The following is a 20,298-nucleotide window of genomic DNA, read 5'->3' on the forward strand; positions in this document are numbered from 1 at the left end:
ATCGAAACACTCAAGCCAACAAACCAGCCTTACTGAATGTGCATGCGATTGTAAAATGACATTTTAATAGTGTTTTGACAATCAGTAAAAATCGAGCCGCTTGTATTTGTAGCTTTTATTTTATTTTTTTTTTTCTGGCATGTAAAGTACAAATAATTAAACAATTCCATGAAAAAGTCTTCAAGCGTCTTCAGCTGAAATCCCAGTAATAAATATCCTAGTCTAAACTGAAAGGTTTTTTTTTTTCTTTGTTAAATTTTGACATTGTTCATTTGGTCATGTTTGGAAGTATGAGATTTTGTATATTTTTTTCCGCAGACCATTGGTGTCAACGGAAATGTTTTGATCATTTTCACTTTTGATTTGTTCTACCATTCCAGGAAAAATGTAAGAAAAACATCACTAAGTTACTGCGTCCCCTCTTCTAAATAAATAGACACAAAATACAGTTGGTTGAGAAACAGAAGGACCACTCACCCCTTCAGTACCTAAAGACTCCCAAGGAAACCTTCCTGTAGCTTTTCTGAGCTCTGCACTATTTTGTTGGAGCTCCTGGTTAGGTTTCCAATTGTGTAATGAGGCTCAAGAAGCACAAATTGATATTGAAATCGATACAGGTGATCTCAGTATACAATGCAGCTATGTAAACTGAACCCCTGATATCCCATTTTGTAAATCAAACCATCAACATGAACAAGAAAGCTTCTTGTGAGCATATCAAATCAAATCCCTCCCTTCCTGGCTAGCTGAAGGACCCTCAGATGGGCCAAAGCCTGGCTACAGGGGCTGCGCCGTGTCTCAGGGGTTCACCGAGTGGTTGAAAAAACAAGACTGTGATAAGATTAAATAATTAAAAGATTTTCATTTAACAAGACAAACAGAACACAGGCAGTAAAGGCATAACATCTAGCACAAAGCATGTATGTTTATACACTTCAATTAGTTAAATATAGCAGTGCATTCTTTGACTATGGAGAACGTTTCCAAATCGTACTTCTAAAGCTGTTTTTCTATTTGTCCCCCTTTTAAGAAACGAAATGGTGTAACCACAATTTTGGCAAACTTAAAATCTTTTAAACTTGCAAATATAATGAAATAAACCATAAATATACACAAAACATACTTTATACGAGGCAATAATAATAATCATAATAAATAGTTTTTAAGTTAACAATAAGTTAAAACTACAAGCTTAAAGTCGCCCAAATAATACAAGTTTGTTGGCGCTATTTTGAATTTTTTCTGTTTAAATTATTTTATGTTGCAACAAAAGCTACCACAGACTTTACAAACACAATTGAACACAGATTGATTGAAAGAAAAAAATCTAACTAAGTCTAAAATCTGCATACACTGTAAACTGCAACTAATTAAATAATGGAAGAAAAATAACAAACTTTACCCAATCAATGCAACCAAACATAATCTTTGACCCATGTGTGTTCTCTATGGAAACATCAACAACACAAATACACTAATTTAACATGTGAGTCTTGATATGTAAATGAAATCAATAAATTACAGGAAAAATGATATTTGAAATTGACATGGGCTAAAACTGATGATATATTAGACAGTATTCCTTTCAAGGTCATTGAGAATTGCTCTATTAAGACAGCCAAATGATGCAGTTTGAGCTAGCATGGTCAGAGCACAAATTAGGGGCTGAGGAAGTGATTATGGCAATTTTGAGATCAGAGCTCTCATTGCTTGTTTGATTTCTTAACGAGTCTGTTCGTTTTTGCTCCTTTCACGATTCCGCAAACCATTTCAGTGTGACATTTAATTTCTTTTTTAAAAAATATATATCATTTGTTCTCAGTCAATATAAAAACAAAGCACATTGCACTTACTGTTCCATAGGAAAGTTTTTTTGTCTTTTTAAATGATTATTGTTGTTGCTCAAGCAGTGTAGTACTGTTTCCTGCCATTGTCCTTGGCTCTTTGCTGTACATCAGATGTAAGTGTTCGTATAGACTGTGTATGAAAGGTCGTTTTGGACTGTGGGTTTGGTTTCTTGGGTTGACTGTTCTACATCGGACATGGCTGGGTAAACAACTCCAGCTGCAGCTCAACGTGGCCTGTTATCTCGGTTGTTCCTAACGTCTATCACTGGTCTCACCAAGTGCTCAGTCCTACTGTGCTATCTCTTTCAAATTGCATGACCAAAAATAGCTAGATTAGTCCCTTTATGTGGTCAGCTCTGGACACGCCACGAACAATCATTCAGAGTATTTCAGGGGATGAAACAGCATGAGTCAGATTGAAAGATGCCTGTGTAAGTATTTGAAGTGGTGCAACGGTTTTGAAGGATAAATTAGTCACAAGACAAAGCGGATGATTTAAATGTCGGGGGAAATATTATAGGAGGATGCGTTTTTCTTTCGTCGAGAGACTGATTCATCGCATTTATTTTTGATATGCCTCTTATCATTCGGTGTCTGCATGAAAGATGTGCAAATGGGATTGCTTGCATCTGTCACTTTTGGTTTAGTGATTTAAAGATTTATAAATGTAAACTGATATGCGCAACTTAAACATTCAAAAAGTAATGATAACTGAAATTGTAGAGGGTCCTTATTCAATAAATAACATCGATTTGTACAGCAATTACTTAGGGAATATTATAGTTGGTCTTAATTGAACCTTCTTGTACTGACTTGCAAAGCAGTTCTTTGGCAAAACTCAAATCTATCTAATCGTAAAGACTCATGCTCAATCTCAGTTGTGAATCTGCGTCACTGTTTCAATCTGCATTTTACTTTTTTATTTAATTTTGCAAGCAGCTTATAGAATTTGCCAGCTGGGCGATGAGCTGGGCTCATTGGAGCTTTATCTGGGATTCTCAAGTCAAAGAACTTCATTTCACTGCACCATCATTGAAGCAACACTGTACACAACTTCAGGACAAGAGATGTGTGTGTATGTGTGTCTAAGCAGTCAAAAGTATAGATATGTCTGTCTGGCTATACCCCCAACTGTTTACCTGTAACTTTATTTTTTTCTCCATTAAATTTGTTCTTGTTAGGTTCGGTTTCAATCATCTTGATATGGTTAGACAGTTAAGTTTGTATGAGATACATTGTTCCTTCGCCCCCTCCCCAAATCCCCACCCATACACCGCATGCTTGTTCCCCCTTGCTCTGCAAAGATCAGAGGGTTTAAAATAAAGCCATGCGATGTCCCAATTTTTCCAAGCTTAAGAATCTGTAAAAATTCAGCACAAGGTCTTGTTCCTTTGTATGTATAAAAATAGATTTATCTCTAATGTAATCCTTTCAAAGAGATCGTCCTCTTTGGCTAACACAGCGTCATTTAGAAAAGCAAAAAGCAAAAATGTCTTGAATATAGTTGACCTTATTTAATCTATTAATGTGTGCAGTTGTCTTGATATTGAAAGACATTAGCTCTCCCCCATGGTAAATCATCAGTCTGGGCTCTAACAGACATTTCAACTAGACAGGTTGGCCTTAATGTTTCATCAAGGGTGCCATAAATAATCTTCATGCAGTTGGGTTGGGGATATTTTAGAAATGCTATTTTAGTGGTTGTGCCAAACAGATCTGAAGCAAATAAATAAATACTTTTCTGTTGTAAACAGAAGTATAATTATGACACTTTCTTTTCTGCAAGGTTGATTTTGTGCAGTCATCTCTTGATAGGGCAGGAGTTCAAAGTTTCTGCGAAGCTTTTGTGAGAATCAAAGGGTTTTAAAGTAAAACTGAGGAGCGTTTAGCAAAGTTGGAGGAGCTGTTAATATTTCTCCTCACTGGATCAGTGATAATCTTTACATTGCTGGATATCATCACTCGCAGACATGACTCTAAGTCAACTTTAAGTGCTCAGTCTTTAGGAACTGCAGTTTACTTAATCTGCTCTATTCATATTTTTACCCATATATTCTACTGAAATGTAAAACTTTGACCTCATTTGTTCAGGGAGCTTCTATCTATGCACTCAAGAATAATACCGGTGCTCTTGAGTTTTTGCTCATCTGTGTTGTTTCACAGCAGACCTGCTTTGGCCGTTGTTGAGTTCACAATTTTTCAGTAGTAACCCTTTTTTTTTCAAAAGCATTTAAAATCGAAACAAATTGTCTTTGTCTTCTCTTGACCTTCTGACAAAGGATCTCATGCCGGATGATGGCTGACAGAGCAAAATACAATCATCTGAAAATGATGCAAAAGCAAAACAACACCGGTATTTCCCTTCGACGTGGCTGTGTTATGGTGAAACACTTTTCATCTCGCGCTCTTCTCTCTCATGGCCACCGGAGACTTACTAATGAACACTGTCACCATGGGAGCCCTGCCACTCTGCTCTAAGTTCACAGACAGTCTGCTTGTATTAGATCCATCTTAAGGACCGATTAGAAAAAATACAGCTTTACTGGACTAAATATGTGTAATCTTCTAGTTACTGAACTGTGTTTCTGTGATACATAAGTGTACTATTGTGTTGTTTGTTGTGAGACTGTGAGGGAAAGTGATTCTGATGGCCTTCGAACTACTCTTTTCTGTGACCAGTATTCATTAGTTAACCTAAATCATATTGGGTCTGAGCTGAACAAGCCCAGATAGGGTAGAGAAACTGCCTTTACGCTAGGCACCACCTAATGCAGGTCAGGAAACAGTAGTCAAAGTTTCTAGAAAATGCTTACATACTCGGCTATTATAACCACCTTAAATATTGAATATATAGTTATATTTTAATAGACGTATATAAGAGAACACTGTTTTTTAATTTCATTTTCTTTGATCTAAAAAAACTTGCTGATTCAAAATGCCCAAGTGTAAAAAAAGTGACTACATTCTCTCCAGCGAGATAATGGGAGAGATGGTGGGGTAAGAGTTTGGGTAAATTGCACATATTTCGTTCGCTTAAATTGTTTGATCGTTTTGTTCATCAGTTGTTGCTATTTGCCTGAATTCAATCAAAGCACTCAGTACACATTCTCCGTCACATTCGTTAGACTGTCTCCTAAATAGATCGCTCTTGCCCCTACCCAACAAACCAGCTACGTACCCCTTCTAATTCAATCCAGGCAAATACAGGGAAGGACTAGCATGTTGTGTAAAGAGAAAAGAAAAACTCCACTAGTGTGTGTTTACTTGAAACTCTGACTTGTGTATGCTTGCATATGGATATGTTTGTGTCGTGTGTGTGTGTGCATGTATCTGCGTGTCTGTGTCTGTGATTCCGTTTTTATGAATTTATGTGAGAGAGACTCAGTCCAGGCCCATGTAGAGTGATGGCACAGGGAGCTGCTCTCCCTGCAGGTCGAAGGAGCTGGCGGCAACAGCCTCTCTCTCTCTCTCAGGCCTTGTGCTGCTTACTGGTCTTGAAGGAAACCTGCAGCACGCGGTCACCCAGGCGATAGCCGTTAAGGCTAGCAATAGCCATGGCAGCTTCATCGTAGTTGGTCATGGTGACAAAGCCAAAGCCCTTACATTTGTTGGTGGTGAAGTCACGGATGACCTTGACATTGGTGACTGCACCGAAAGGCCCGAAGAGCTGCCACAGGACACTTTCGTCCGCCTCAGGGGACAGGTTGTACACAAAGATGCACCAGCCGGCTCCAGTTGGACCGGTAAGGTTGACGCCGGCCAAACTGGTCATGCTGTCAATGGTGATGGGTGAGAATCTGGGGAAGAGAGTGGGAGAACTACCATGGGTGTCATTCTGAAGTTCCACACAGCATTCAGTGCTCTATACTGTCTCTAATGAGCGTGTATCTTTGAGAAATGTTAACGCTTGTAGTCAGGCATGGAGTCAGGGGACCCCATCTCCTTCCCCTCTCCTGCACAGTTTTGTAGGTAAATATGTGTGGGCACCACAGTGGCTCCAAACTACCTGCTTTCATACAAAATGACACTGTGAGCCCTGAGACAAGACACCCACACAATCTGCATATTTTCTCATTTTCTCTGCTGACCAAAGCCTCTGGAAGAATTAAACACATGAATCACGATGTTCAACGGAAATCACAGTATTGAACAAAACACAGAAACCTAGAGAGGGATGAAAAGCAAATTGGAATCAAATCATACAAAAACTGGAGCAAACAGAGGAGACGCAAACGGAATCTGGTATGTCCATGCTGGTGAAAAAAAGGGGACATTAAAGCAACTGAAACTGACAATGTTAGTTCATAAATAAATACATAGAAATTATTTCTATTAATCAAAACAAAAGAACAAAAGGTTAAACAAAGCCATGCCAGAATACCCTGCTGTCGGAATGCTGCATCATTGCCTAATGCAATTACAGATAGTCTTTTGTTGGCTCAGCTGCTTCTGTAGCATGGTTAAATGGGTTGTGGGCATTAAGAATTATGGCTAGTATCTGATTTTGAGATGAAGTCAGCAGGTGGTATTCCGGGCACTTTGTTTGAGGTTTTATTTTGGCATGGATGCTTTTGAAAGTACACCTTTGGCATTTACCTCTTGACTCCGTAGCTGGCGTTTAGTAAATTGTCGAGTCTGCAACGCAAGAGGGAGAATGAAGGGGATGCAGAAGTTAGTTATGAGATCTACAAAGAAGGGGGGGCTTTCATGTTAACATGTTGCTCCTTCACCAGCTGGCCTCCAGAGGGCATCCTTCACTGCAGCGTAGTCCCAAACCATCCAACCACAAACTGATGATGTGTCAAATTGGCCTGCTGGTTTTTATTTAAGCTCCAGAGTAATATGTTATTTTACATCTACTTATTCAAATTAAGTATTCATACTGAGCAAGTGAGCATTCCAAATCTGGGGGTGTCTACAGTTTGTGAAGTCCCTTAAAAATATTTCATGCTGGAAGCCTTGGAAAACTTTTTATTCATAATTATCCACATAGATGTGGATAACATCTATCATTATGATGCCTAAATGCCTATTAAGTATAGGCGACATTCATTTAACTTTGCTTTTTTTGTTGTATTTGGGAAAAATCTGGTTTCTTACATTGGTTTTGAGCTGTTATTTGGATCGGGTCCCTTTCCCAGTGAAGGGATCACACTGCAGTGTAAAAGAAAGTCAGAGAAAGAAATTGAGAAGGAGGGACACCATATTGCCATTTCCTTCTTTACTAGAACGTAAAAAAAATAGCTTAATATGTATTATAGTGACAGACAATCTGTTATTTATTCTTTAATCATTCTCTGTATTGTTAAACTAGATCACATTTACTAATTTGTGAATGTGCCACTTCAAAAATATTCAGATGCATTTACTCTTAGCCATTCTCTGATGTAGTTTAGAAAAACTTGCTGACTTGGCTACTGACACAGTAATGATATTCCATGTCTTACTAAAACAATGCAACGCTGACACACTTGCAATATTACGAGTTGGATTTGCTATTATTGAGTTTGCTTAAGCTCAACGACAGAGCAGGATAACCTGTGACTTGACCTTGAAATTATATTTATTTACAGACTATCTGTTGGTTAGTAAGGGACTCATACATCGGGTGGTATGAGGTTGGTAAAGGTTCAGTACCTGAAACGCTGAGTCTGGTGGTGGAGGGGTCCCGTGTAGCGACGAGCAGCAGTCTGGTACAGCTGAGTGAGTAAGGCCTGGCCTGTCTTCTGGCTGGGGTTGTTGGCGAACTTGACAGTGATGGGCTCGGCAGCACCCAAAGGCTTCTGTCCGTTCAGTCCTTTGATGGCCTCCTCTGCTTCATTTCTCTTGTCAAACCGGATGAAGCCCACTCCTCGTGATATGCCTGCTCCGAATAGCAAAGCAGGACAGTGTTACTACCTTGGCATCAGTGTTGCTTCCTGCAAGCGTGACTGGTCTGACACAGGCTGTATTGATATATAGTTTATCCCAAAAAACTGACTGACAGTACCTGTAACTTGGTCCACTAAGATCCGTGAGGTGATGATCCGACCATATTGGGAGAACAGCTGTTCCATGTCCTTCTGGCTCATTGTTTTAGGGAGTCCACTAACATAAAGGTTGGCATCGCGAATGGAAGCCGAACTAGGCCGGGCATACGATACCTATAACACACAATATAACATAATCACTGTGTTTTGTTTGTTTTTTGTTTGGAACAATTTATAGCAGAAAAAAGAAGAACCGTCACTTTGACTGGAGGCACATGTTAGCTAAAACTAGACTGAGTTTCCAAAAAAATTGTTGCAATTTTGCCTTGTTTAACATTTACAGACCCAGTTCTCTGTTTGGTGTCTGTGGACTTAATCAGAGTTATAATGAGAGCATTGCAGACATGCTATAATGGCCGTAACCGTTACCCACACCGAGTGTCAGCTTTGTTTTGTACTTAAAAAAAAAATCAGCCTTAGTTGATATATTTTCCTGAAATCACCAGTGACTTAATTAGTGCATGGTCATTTTCTAATACATCTGTGTTTATATCCCTTATGGTTTTCTGTTGGTCTACTTTCAGAACATTTTGAGTTAGTGGTGCAGAGCGGGATCTAATTGGCTGTAAAAGCAATAGACACGTTCTCATTTTTGTGTTTATAGGAACACGTGAGCACTTCTGTGACAGATAGTCCAGTCCAGTGCATTGTTAAAAGTGGTGTGTTTGTGTGTGATGGAGAGACAGAGTGAGTGTTGTCTGAGATAGGCTGAGCTGCCCTCCCTGTCCTGCCTCCTTCCTTTGTCTCTATTCTCCAGGGAAGAACAGCTCTACAGGCAAACAGCAAACAATGTGATTGCATCACAAGAATTGCAAGATTCCCAATAACATATAAACATGGTTTTCACACACACCCGCGTGCTATTTGTCTGCATGTATATGGTGTAATGAATGCAAATGTATTTAGAAGTAGTTGCACTATTCTTTGGTTTGTTCTGACACAAAGAAAACAGTGATAACAAGTACTACACATATACTGTAGATATCTTTAGTGTGAATACAGGTGTTCTGATTTTATCCATCACTGCTAAGCACTAGTGTCTATTGTGCACACAGATGGACTGTATGAGCAGGAGGGTTGTGTGTTGGAGTGATTAGGGTGTTCTGGACGAGTCAGGGGGGAGTCACTGTGTTCGGGGAACAGAGGCTGCCCTATAATTAACCCTCTCGCTGTCGCTCCCACAGTACAGATGGTGCCTGAAGCCCATATGGCCTCTAATCCTGTCATTGGGATTCTGCTCTTTGAGCTACCCCCTACCCTTCTACTGCTGCCCCCACCCTAACACCTTCACCCCTTTCTATTGAAGCTTCCTCCAAAATCAGGAAGATGAAACCGGTCTATGGCCGCATGAATTAATGAATTTTGAGATTTAAGAATAAATTACAAAGCAGTTAATTACAGACAAAGTTATCTATGTACAGATACATTAAATATGAATGATCTTATATGATTAACATTGCAGTGTAATAATTATCATGACAGTCTCATTACTTCTGCTCTAGAGTGAAAGTAAATTCACAAGGTTATGTGCACTTTTAATATAATATAAAATATGATTTGTCTGTCTGTTTATCCAAAAAGTAAGCATATACAGTCTGTGACTTCAAGCGAATTGTTTGATCAGCCATAAGCCATTTTGAAGGACAGCTGTTTTAGGATCACCTGCTCTGCTCTTTCAAAAATTCGTTTTTTCAATCCTGCAGTTCATTTCAATCTTTGATCTTCTTTTATTGTGTTCAGGGGACGGAGAGAATCAGTTTTTATGCCCCATCATCTGATTTTGGGACAAAGGAGCCCCCCTAATTAGCCTAGATTGGAGGCAGATGGGCTAACCTGGACTGACCCTCATGCACCACAGTCAGGCTTCCTAATTACATTTCCATCACAATAACCTTTGCATGCTGTCCGCCCCTTGCTTTCTGACCTCCACTTTCTCCTCCTCTTTCAGCCTTTCTCTCACTTCCTTTGTTCTAGCCTTCTGCCCCCTCATCCCCATTTTCTTCCCCTCCCTCTGTCACGTCTGTCACTGCCTCTTTCAGCAACCCCCTTGACAAAATCTACACTTCCTCTCTCTGTCTAGCATGCTGTGAAGAATAAAAAAAAAAAACAGAGAGCAAAATTGGTTCAGTTCTGCTTACCTTGATTGTTTTAGTCTGCAATTTGAGACCATTGAGTGTGTTAATAGCCTTGTCTGCATCATTTGGGTCGACATAGTTTACAAAGCCATATCCCAAACTCTGTCCTGGAGACAAAGAGAGAGATATAGATGACGTTTGGGATTCTCCAAAACAACAAACAAAAATCACATTTTTTGGCATGTACAATGTGTTGCACCTGTTATCTTGTCTCTGACTAGCTTGCAGGACTCAATTTCTCCAATGCTACCAAACAAACTTTTGAATTCTTCCTGGGTCATGTTCTGAGGCAGATAGTTGACGATCAGGTTGGTTTTGCTGTCATCTGTGGAGCCGTTTGTGCTGATGACTGGGCCGTTAGGCAGACTGGTTCCGCTTGGACCGTTGGACACCTGGGTTTCCATGGTGCTGATTATCTGCTGAGGAAGAGGGTGGAGTTAGATTCATAATTCACAAAGAGACATGGTGGTGATCGGCGCTGATATAAATATAATATTTATCACACCATTTTGCAAATGCAAATATAACCACGCACACAGACTGTCCACTTTGTCACTGTCAGCAGGAAAGGTCAGGAATCAGCAATGCTAAAATGGAGACGGATACCAGCTCTGATTTATTATACCCCACCCACCCCCACTGCACCCCATATTTCCTCCTCTCTCGCTCTCTGCCTCTGGTCCTGCAGATGTCACAGTCCCTTTTCCCTTTCTCCTCCCCTCCCCCCACTCTTTTCCAGGGTCAAACACCATTACATCATTACACAGGGATGGATAATAGTGATGGTAGAAGTGTGTGTGTGTGTGTGTGTGTGTGTGTGTGTGTGTGTGTGTGTGTGTGTGTGTGTGTGTGTGTGTGTGTGTGAGGTTGGCAAGAGACTGGGGGAGGTCAGAGGTTGAGATTATGGACAAAGGGAAGAAAGCGGCACTGTTAAATGGATTTGGTGCTACAATAAAAGGAGAATACCACGGTTTGGTTAAAAGATAAATCGGGATTACATGTTTGCTCTTCTGCCTTTGTGTTTCCTAGTGGTCAGCTGACAGTGGAGTAAGGGTATGGGTTAGTGTACAGTACTATGCTCATGTCTGCTCTGTTGCTCTGGTGTGCACCATCTTACTTAACGTCAGCCACGTGGGATTTCAAGGAACATCTGTTTGGTCGCAAACAAAACTTCCTGAATTATTTTCCACCCACTCACTCACAAGCAACACCTACTGCTAAGCCTTCATAGGAAACAGGAACTCTGTTCACATTAAACTACACTGAACTGATGGAGATCGCTCAGCTGTATGAGATTACTGTGGTAGTCTCACATACCATGCTTTAAAAATAACCACCTAAATGTGTAAGTCTATGATTCTCACATTTACTTATTTTTTTAAGGTCTAAAGTCATTTATTTGGATTTGATTCCCTTCACTTGTCAAAATAAATGAGCGTTCATGTTTTTGAATCGTGACGCTAAACGATCACCTTTATAGCACGGCCCTGCTGTGCCTTTGCACTATATTTTTGAGTACAAAAATTTCAGCTTTTATGTAGCTCAGTAACTCCATAAATTGTCTGAATAAATAACGCTTGCGTGGTGGTGGAGGCCAAAATGTAAATTTTGATGTCAGATTGCTGGATTGAGCTGCTGCAGAACTGGGTGGGTGTTATGCAAGTCAAATGGGCTAAATGAATCTTCTCTTGGATGCTTACAGTGTACTCAGAAGCAACAAAGGGACTTAATTAATAAATCCTCAAAGTTATTTTGAAATTTGCATGCTTGATGGAGAGTTTATTGTAGGTGTCCTTGAATCACTAAACAGTATAACAGGAACACATATTTCTCTTTAGCTCTTTGAAGCATGTACTTTTAATGGACAATTGATGTTATTTAAAAAAAAATTTATTGGAAAAACCTGGATGGTTAGCAGACAGAATTGACTTGTAACCTCATGTCATCTCTTCTAAAACAAAAATCATATCATTGTTTCTGTGTTAAGACTCATTTTACTGAAAAGGACTCATCTCTTCCTTTGTGTGTTTAATGTATTTGTCATTTCATGTGCTCTCCTTCTTTTTCTAGTCCCCCTAAATAGGTCTGTCTAATGAAACCTGCTTTTTCCCTTGCTTCTATGACCGTCTGTCTTGCTTTGAGCCTCACCTTGACTCACGTTGCCCAGGTAACAGCCCCTCAAAGACTGCATTGTTTCAAATGGCTGAAAAAGCTTTCTTACCGTAGGCTGAGTGTGTGTCTGTTCTCATTAAGAGCGCACAGGTTAGACATTTGTCCGCCTTTTATTCTGTGTATTGTATGGCTTTGTAGGAAATATAAGTCAGATTGACAATGACAAGGGGCGAAGCAGCACAGTGACAGAGTTAAAGCAGCCTAAAAATAAAATACTTCAAACACACATCTACGCACAAACAGCAGATGACATAAAATAGCAATCTGTCAAGCAAAGGTTTTGATGTCCAGCTGTAATGCCAAGTGAATATCACTTGCGTGCCCCTCTAAATGATAATGATGAGATGCACGTCTTGACAAAATAAGGTGGAGTCAAGCGGTTATGTTATTCATCGTAATAATAACCTAGTACATTGTTGTGTGATGTGATGCATCTGACTAACAGAAACACAAACAGCTGAACGTGTCCCAAATATGACAGAAGCATTTCGAGGGAGGGGGAAAAAAACAAAAAACATATTAGAGCAAATTTGACTCGCCAACGAAAATAACCCTCAGCATGGCAGAGCACACATTCCCAGTGAACAGTGTGAAGTTATATAATTCACAGAGCCACCGAGGAAAGGGCTGGGCTCAGAGATTGGCTGACACAAGCAGCAACTGAGATTAAGATTTTCATATAGAAACTGAGAGCAACAGCATGCTTGGAGGTTATTTGAAACAAATAGAATTTTTTTTAAGCTGTCATATTTCATTTTATACACCACCAACAATAAGCAAATACTCTGGATTGCAGTAACCCAATTACTGTGTAATATAGAGAAATTACTGGGATGGGTGCACAACAGCATGAATAATCGCGATATGCTGTAAGTATACACATACTCCAGCTAGTGGCTCCAGAGATTTTTAAGTATTGGTGACAAATACAAAGATCTCTCCAGGGCTAGTTAGATTTCCTAATTGTGTAAACCCTTTGCTGCCTTTCATTACCCATTTTTCTGAATCACTGTCTAAAAAGAATGAAAACAAGCCAAATAAAGACAATTTTTAAAAAATATTTTGCTGTGGTAGCTCTGTGTGTTCCCCCACCTCGACTGCTTTCGTCTATTCTGGGGTTCTGCGAGATCTCCCTTAATATTTAATGTACTGCATCAGCATCGCCTACACATGGTCCCAGACTTGCACGCAAACAAGAGTCCTGCCTCCACTGCCAAACACATGAACCCAGACTCGCACGCAAACGAGAGCCCTGCCTCCACTGCCAAGCACACATTCCACCTACACGGTACACTATTAAATTACAAAACACAGAAGCATTACAAGACTAAATGTAAACGCAGTCTGTGTTCTCTGTCTTCTGATGCATATAAACAGCTTCCCCAATTCATTTCTGCTCCAAATGCACTAAAGGACTCCGGGCTATAATGTACGGAAGAATAACACTTTCCCAGTTTAGCTCATAACATGGGATTTACCACATTAGAGGTTACAGTTTGGATGTAACATCTAGCGTTTTGACACAAAGGTCACGCAAGGGAATTATAAGCTCAGTGTATAGGTAGATTCACTTGCCCTGCCTGTGTTATGTGTATCTTTAAATCACTCAGAATGCACAGTAAATGTATTTAGATAGACACGGAATTAGAATCACAACAAAGATTTATTCTTTTAAGACATAACCTGTACCTATTTCACATTTTAATGCGTTATGTAAAGATTTTTTCTTTTTGATTTTTTCTTTTTTCTGGAAGGCATGAATCAAAAGTAAATGCAAGGCTAAAGTGTAAATGAGCCTTCTAAATAACACAGATTACAGGATTATCCCAAACAAAGGGCATTAGCCACACTCTCTGCAGCTTAAGGGATCATGGTGGCAGCTGTAACACAACAGGACGACAGGAGTCACAGCTCCTGTCAGCCATGCGCTCAGACTCCATCCTATTCTTTACTCCACAGACTACAAATGAAAGATTTCTAACAGATTTCAGCTCTCGGAGGAGCGCCTGTGCACCGCTTTGATAAAATCACAGCAGACAAAGGCGAAGGAGAGAAATCTTGCAAGTCCTCGTAGCATGCGGGTCGCTATCCAGCGTGCTGAAAAAGGGAGTGGCTTTCGGACGGTCTCATTTTGAGGCCGGCGATGGCCGTGAATCAACCGAAGACCACCGAATCGTCATTATTATTAACACTAATGGTTTTAATTCGAAGTACGAGCAAAAACAATAAAAATAAAAATAGGACAACAATCTCGATTTGTCTTTTTCTCTTATTTCTCCCTGTTTTAAAAAGCCAAGACTTGTGAGCTCTGCAGGCATTCATGAACCGGAGCGTCTATTTGCTGAATAAACGTATTGAAACGACCAAACAAAAGAGCCACCCGTTCCTCCTCTTCTCTCTCGCAGAGGCTATGGCAGCGCTATGAATATTAATGTAAACAGTGGCGCTTTGTGTGGTGGCCAGGGGGCTGCAGGACTCTCCGGGAACAATGATTGTTACAGTCACCAGCTCCGAGTTAAAAAACGCCACGATAGGTCAAATATAATAAAAGTATTTATTAGCGCTTTAAAATGGGTTACTTTTTCTCTTTTAGAACGGGGCTCTTTTAATTATTTGTTTAATAACTGCCTTTGACATAAAGCATTCTTGAATTCACTATATATTTATATATAATTAATTTACAATGATATATATTTTAAAAAAATGAACTGTCACATAAAATATAGAATTATTTAACTCTTTATGAAATTATCACTGTCGTTGTGTTAGGATTTTGCAAACAAGTAAATTCTATAGTCTCAGAGGAAGATATGTTTTCTAACTCGGCCTGCTGGGTTTATTTGTTGTTAACTATATAAAGTGGTGGGCAACAGGAGGCATTTAACCGCTTATTTGAATGGGATTTTACGTCTCGACCTAGGACCCAGCATAGTTGTAAATAAATGACATTAAGCCTACGCTTATAAACGTTTAAACGTTTTATGTCTGACGTCAGGCTTAAAGATTCACGTTTAAATCTGTGCGACTTAAGATCAAACAGCTGGTTTTAATGTGATGTCCTCGACTGTCCTTGTCCTTGAATTGTGTAAGTGCCTTGGAAAGGTTATCTGACTCAACGCTTTTATTTGCTTGGCACTGCGGTACAGGCATGGGAGACTGCGGACCATGTGGAGGGGAGCCACTGTCGGTGTGACACTGTCTAGGCCTGCAAAAGGACAATAGGTAACGTACAGAGCGAAGAGAAACCACAAGTGCAATTGGAAACGAGACAAAAAGTGGACAACAAATCAGACCGATCCTGTGCACCTCCGTGTTGCACACTTTTTCCGAGCAATATTTCAAATTCCTTGAAATGATCTTACAGGTTATATTTTTTTCGAGGACTATCTGCCTCTCGTCCTGTTTCCTCTGAGTGTTAAATAATTTATTTTGGTTACTATTATTAGCCATAGACTGAGCAGCCTGAACAGTTTATTATGTTTAAATATATCAAGCTCTAATTAATAATTACGCAATCCCCAAAAAACTAAATTAACGGTCATTTTTATTTTTCACTCTAATAAATACTTACTGCTCTCCTGCGCGCAATATTAAGCTTTTTATCTTTAGCCTTTGCGCTTATTCTCTGTTTCTTGGTTATTCATTTGCTTCAATAATTTTATGCAAACGTGTCTGGTCTTAATTCGCCTGTTTGGATAAACTGCATTCAAGCAGAGCATTTGAAGAGGAAAAGCTGAATAGGTCGTTTGAGGCTTCAAGGCCCTTGTTGGGTGCTCAGGTCCAGCAGAGACACGCCCAATCCGACCGTCGGCACACAGCAAAGCTAATTTATCAGCGCTCGTCGGATGAAAGGAGACGAGCGCACTGCGAGCAAGCATGGCCATCTTGTAGCCTACGTGAGCGCTGTGAAACTCGGAGAAATGCGCTTAAAATGGAGATGTCCGTGTGCGGCCTTTACTGTCGCGGCCTCTGAGATTTCCAGCCCATTTACTCGGTTACATCGCAACGAGAACCCGGAGGAATTTGGACTTTGTCTGATTCAATGCTAACCAATGGGTGCGTAATCTCTCTCCTCCCCCTCCCTCTCACGGAGTGACTCGACCCTTTTTCCCTCCCTTTGCCTCGCTGGATGGGCCCTCAGCCTCCGAGGCATCATGTTTTGTCTCAGAAAGCCGTCTCCAGCATCCTTGTTCTGCACCAGGCAGAGAAAGCCCGTCCTCCCCCCGCGCTGAACCGCCTCATGGCATTTCTCCCTCTCCATCACTCCGACCCTGCAGGATTCCTACATCTTGACTGCTTATTACGAAAGAACTATAACCAGAGCTGCGACATTTAGGCACTTGTAGTAGCTATGATGCTAAAACGTAAAACGTGTGCTACAGAAAATGGCAGGGGAAAAAAAGAAAAAGAGAATTCTTACAACGCGGAGGATGACTGCAGGCTGGAGCGCAGCCGGCATGGCGCATCACTCAGTATGAGATTACTAACTGCCTGTATGGATTGTTAATCTTATCGTAATAATAAGGCGTCGCATATTGGACTTAAACTTTTGACTCTAATCCCAACACTCCTGCATGTCTTGGCACAACCACAGATCTGGGTTTTAATCTCCACAAAAAAAAGCATGAGTAAAAAAAACGATGTTACATGGATCTGTCTACGACTAGCTGCATCACATGTGTACACAAAGGGACTGAGATAGAATGTAAGCTACAGCATCTCCCTCACAAATATAAAAGAAATAGAGGCATACGTACAGTAACCATTCTTGACGTACAATGAAAGAAATCTAGGTCCTCCTTTGCACTGGTCTTGAATCTGAAGGCTGAGTCTCTTATATGCTCTTCGGCCTTTATGTTATTTGGCCCTTATGTTCTGTCAGGAGTGAAACTTAAAAGAAAAAAAAAGAAAAAAAGGAAAAAAATACAATCTTCGCCAAGGGATCTCAGCCCTCTGAGATTGTATGTGTCCTCTATAGGATGAAATGAGGAGAAAGGGCTTTTCTACTGGATGATGATGAGGGAGAGCGTTCTCTCCGAGTGGCGTGGGTGATGGTTCAGAAAAAAAGAGAAGCAGTGATCCTCAGCAGGGTGTGTCCAGGGGAGGGTGTTCTGGTTCTGCTGTTTTTTTGTGTGTAATTCCTTGCTCCTCTCGCAGTCTCCTTCTGTGCCTCTGCTGCAATGTTCTTCTTTTATGCGTCCTCCTGGCTGGCAGAGCGCGCTGCTGATTGGCTATTTGTGCAGGGAGGGTACTACATGGCAGCCATTGCAATGCGCTCGTCTCCCATTATCCCCTTCAGGAGAGATCACCGAGAGTCCTCCCCCTCTTCCATCCCTGCCCTTCCATCTCTCCACTCCCTCCTTCTCGCTGCCCTTCCTTTCTTCCTGCCCCCCTCTTCACACACACACACACGCAGAGCAGTGTGAATAGGGCTCCACCTGCACTTTCAGAACAGATGGGTGCAGAAGAAGACAGTGGACTTGTCTCTCTCATTCCCCACACTTTGCACTCACTTCGGCCTCAGCACAGCCCCTTCCTTTCTCTCTTAGTCTTCATTTAGGCCTGCCTGACACCATAGCAAACAACTACGCTCCATAGGCCTTTGTCTTTCCAAATAAAAGCAATGTAGAGTGAAGATCAACAGACTTTCTCAGTCCACATTCATAGTTGTGAAGCAAAAAGGAAGACTAGAGAGCTATGCCACAATTTGGCATGAATTGCAGATACACACAAAGCCTAAGATCCATACGATGGCTGATGATTTCTGGACATCTCATATGCAAGGCAGATGGTTAGCTATAGAGTCAGGTGCAGACGTGGGAATAACAAATTAGATAGCCCTCAAATTAATTCAGGTCTTTTCATTTAAAAATTGAGAAAGGTACAGTTGTGCCAAATAGTCTTTTTTTTTCTTTGCTTTATGATCAGAAATGTGGCCGGTAGTGATTTTTGTCTTGCTTTACGATTCCAATATCCCCATCCTTAGTAGTTATCAGCCCTCTCTGCCCACCTCCTGCTGCTCACTCCTATGTCCCTTGCTGTGTGGTGAGTGCTCACTGAGACATGCTGTTTGGGCTCATCTATAATGCATCCCCTGCCCCGGGACATCATGTGTGACAAATGACCTATTTCTGTGCAGACCCCCATAGGGCCTTGACCTGAGGGGGTGGGTGGAGTATGCGTGCGAGTATGCATAAATCAGTGTATGTTTGTTTATTTGTGCATGAGGCTATGGTTTTTGTTGATGTGAGGAATTGAGATGATGAATGAAGGTTGGTGCTGTGCGTGGAATTAATGCCTCCTGAGTCTTTTTTAACTGCGGATGAGTAGTAAAAGTGTGCCGATTGGTTCATCTCCTCTCCTTTGCTCTCCCTAAGTGACACTGAGGAACCTTCAGGTATCTGTGGTGTTACCATCTGTGGGTGGATGTTGGCTTACTTTCATAATAAAATACAGGGCAGGAATCAGAAAGAACTCATTTAATTTTACTTTGTGTCTCTTACTGTTCTTCACACCTTACAGTCCCGATCACTCTTGTAGACCCCCCTCTTCCTTTCTGTCATTGTCCCACAGCTCTCTTCCAGTTAGATTCTGAACATGGGCTCTGTCTGATATTTTACATAATTGCCTTACATAAGTAGCAAGCTTGGCTCAGAGCTTGGATGATATTAGCGGAGATGAATATTGCATGAGGAAAGCACTCGTTAAGCGTTAATAAGAGGATAGAGATGGAGCCCCACTGTCAGTCTGTCTTAACCCCGCCCCCACCATTCTGACAAGCAGTGACTCAACTCAGCCTGGATGCGTTGGAGCCTTTGAGTCAGTTTGTTAAAGAGGGAGTGTGCATGTGTGTGCAATAGCACACATGCACGTACGCTTCTACTGGCGTACATGGACGTCTGAGGTGAGACGACGAGATTCGGTCATTAGGTGCTTGTGTTTTTTCCACCTTTGTTTGCTGAATAAAAGCGGCTCTTGTAACACAAAGGCGCCCAGGACTGTCAACTGACTGCAGGCCCACTTACAGTTCACACTTAATGTGAATAAATGGGCTTAATTGTGGCCCCTCATTAGAGCCCTGGTTAGTAGCACGGCAGCTGAATCCTCCTCTGTGAATAAGAGGGCATTTAAAGCTCCTATTGTGTATTACTGAATCAAAGGATCAAGCATTGGTTTTGCTTAAAAACCTTTTTGTTATTCCACTGATTATTTTCTTATTGTTGAGGGTTCTCCACTAGTGATGATTAGGAGTCTTGTTGGGGTGGTCCTTTTCTCTTTGTATATTGTGGAATGCACCTTGATGCCAAAGAGCTGAATAAAATTAATACACTGATTTTGAAGACCGTCAGCATTCATAGGAAGCTGCTAACTCTTCAAATAGCCTAGAAAGTACAACAGGAGCAAAAATTGATGCATCTTTTATGATACATTTTTATATATACAGTAGATCTGCCAATACAGTGATAAATATGTCATATATTAGACATCTGGGTGGTGAATATAGGTTTGTTGAAGAATTGAGGTCTAAATTCGTTAGGTTGGATTTTCTGTTCTTCATCTTTTTTATTCTCACAGTATTACGTCAAAAACCAGTGCCTGTTGCCATTGCCCTGTGGTAAGGTAGTGGCCTTGTGTGTGTGTGTGTGTGTGTGTGTGTGTGTGTGTGTGTGAGAGAGAGAGAGAGAGACAGAGACAGAGAGAGAGAGAGAGAGGAGACAGGCGGAGTGAGAGAGTCACACTATGACAGCATATCAGGGGGATGGGTAGGCTGATTCAGCCTCAGGTCTGGTTAATTCGGTGGTCTCTCCACCAGGCCTGACTCTTGGCAGTCCAGGGTTCTGTGGCAGCAGCAATGAAGCAGTTCTTGCTTTCAGGAAAGGTTCCAAAAATAAATTAGCCTCTTTTTGAAAGGACATTTGTTGATAATGGCAACTGGCCTAATTCAACCCTTTATGTATTATTTGGCAATTTTCTTGCAGTCTCCCTCATGGGTTCACTCTTGCACTTTTTCTCTGTCTCTCTCCTCTCTTTCTCTCTATATCCCTCTCTCCCTCTGTCTGTCTGGATGTGTTGTCTCTGGGCTATTATTAGAGTAGACAGGCTGGTGGGAGGAAG

The 20,298-nt window shown here is 41.0% G+C and overlaps 1 protein-coding gene across 12 annotated transcripts; it reads right to left on the reverse strand.

The window, feature by feature from the left end:
* Positions 1-100: 100 nt before the first annotated feature.
* elavl3 (ELAV like neuron-specific RNA binding protein 3) lies at positions 101-17,476 on the reverse strand. 12 transcript variants are annotated; one of them, XM_085271605.1, is made up of 8 exons: positions 16,941-17,476; positions 10,211-10,430; positions 10,015-10,118; positions 7,837-7,990; positions 7,485-7,713; positions 6,948-7,001; positions 6,444-6,482; positions 101-5,644 (listed from the first exon to the last, which is right to left on the reverse strand). In XM_085271605.1, the coding sequence occupies exons 1-8, from the start codon at positions 16,947-16,949 to the stop codon at positions 5,317-5,319; spliced, it is 1,137 nt and encodes a 378-aa protein (XP_085127731.1). In that variant the 5' UTR covers positions 16,950-17,476; the 3' UTR covers positions 101-5,316. The 12 variants fall into 12 exon arrangements, with proteins under 12 accessions (XP_085127731.1, XP_085127728.1, XP_085127729.1 ...); XM_085271602.1 differs by having other exon boundaries at positions 101-5,665; XM_085271603.1 differs by having other exon boundaries at positions 101-5,665; positions 10,211-10,427; positions 16,941-17,474.
* Between the last annotated feature and the right edge of the window lie 2,822 nt (positions 17,477-20,298).

The sequence above is a fragment of the Mchenga conophoros genome, linkage group LG4, assembly GCF_057382185.1.
Source record: "Mchenga conophoros isolate Kocher_MC1m ecotype Shallow Benthic linkage group LG4, M_conophoros_male_GT1.1, whole genome shotgun sequence".
Taxonomy (NCBI): domain Eukaryota; kingdom Metazoa; phylum Chordata; class Actinopteri; order Cichliformes; family Cichlidae; genus Mchenga; species Mchenga conophoros.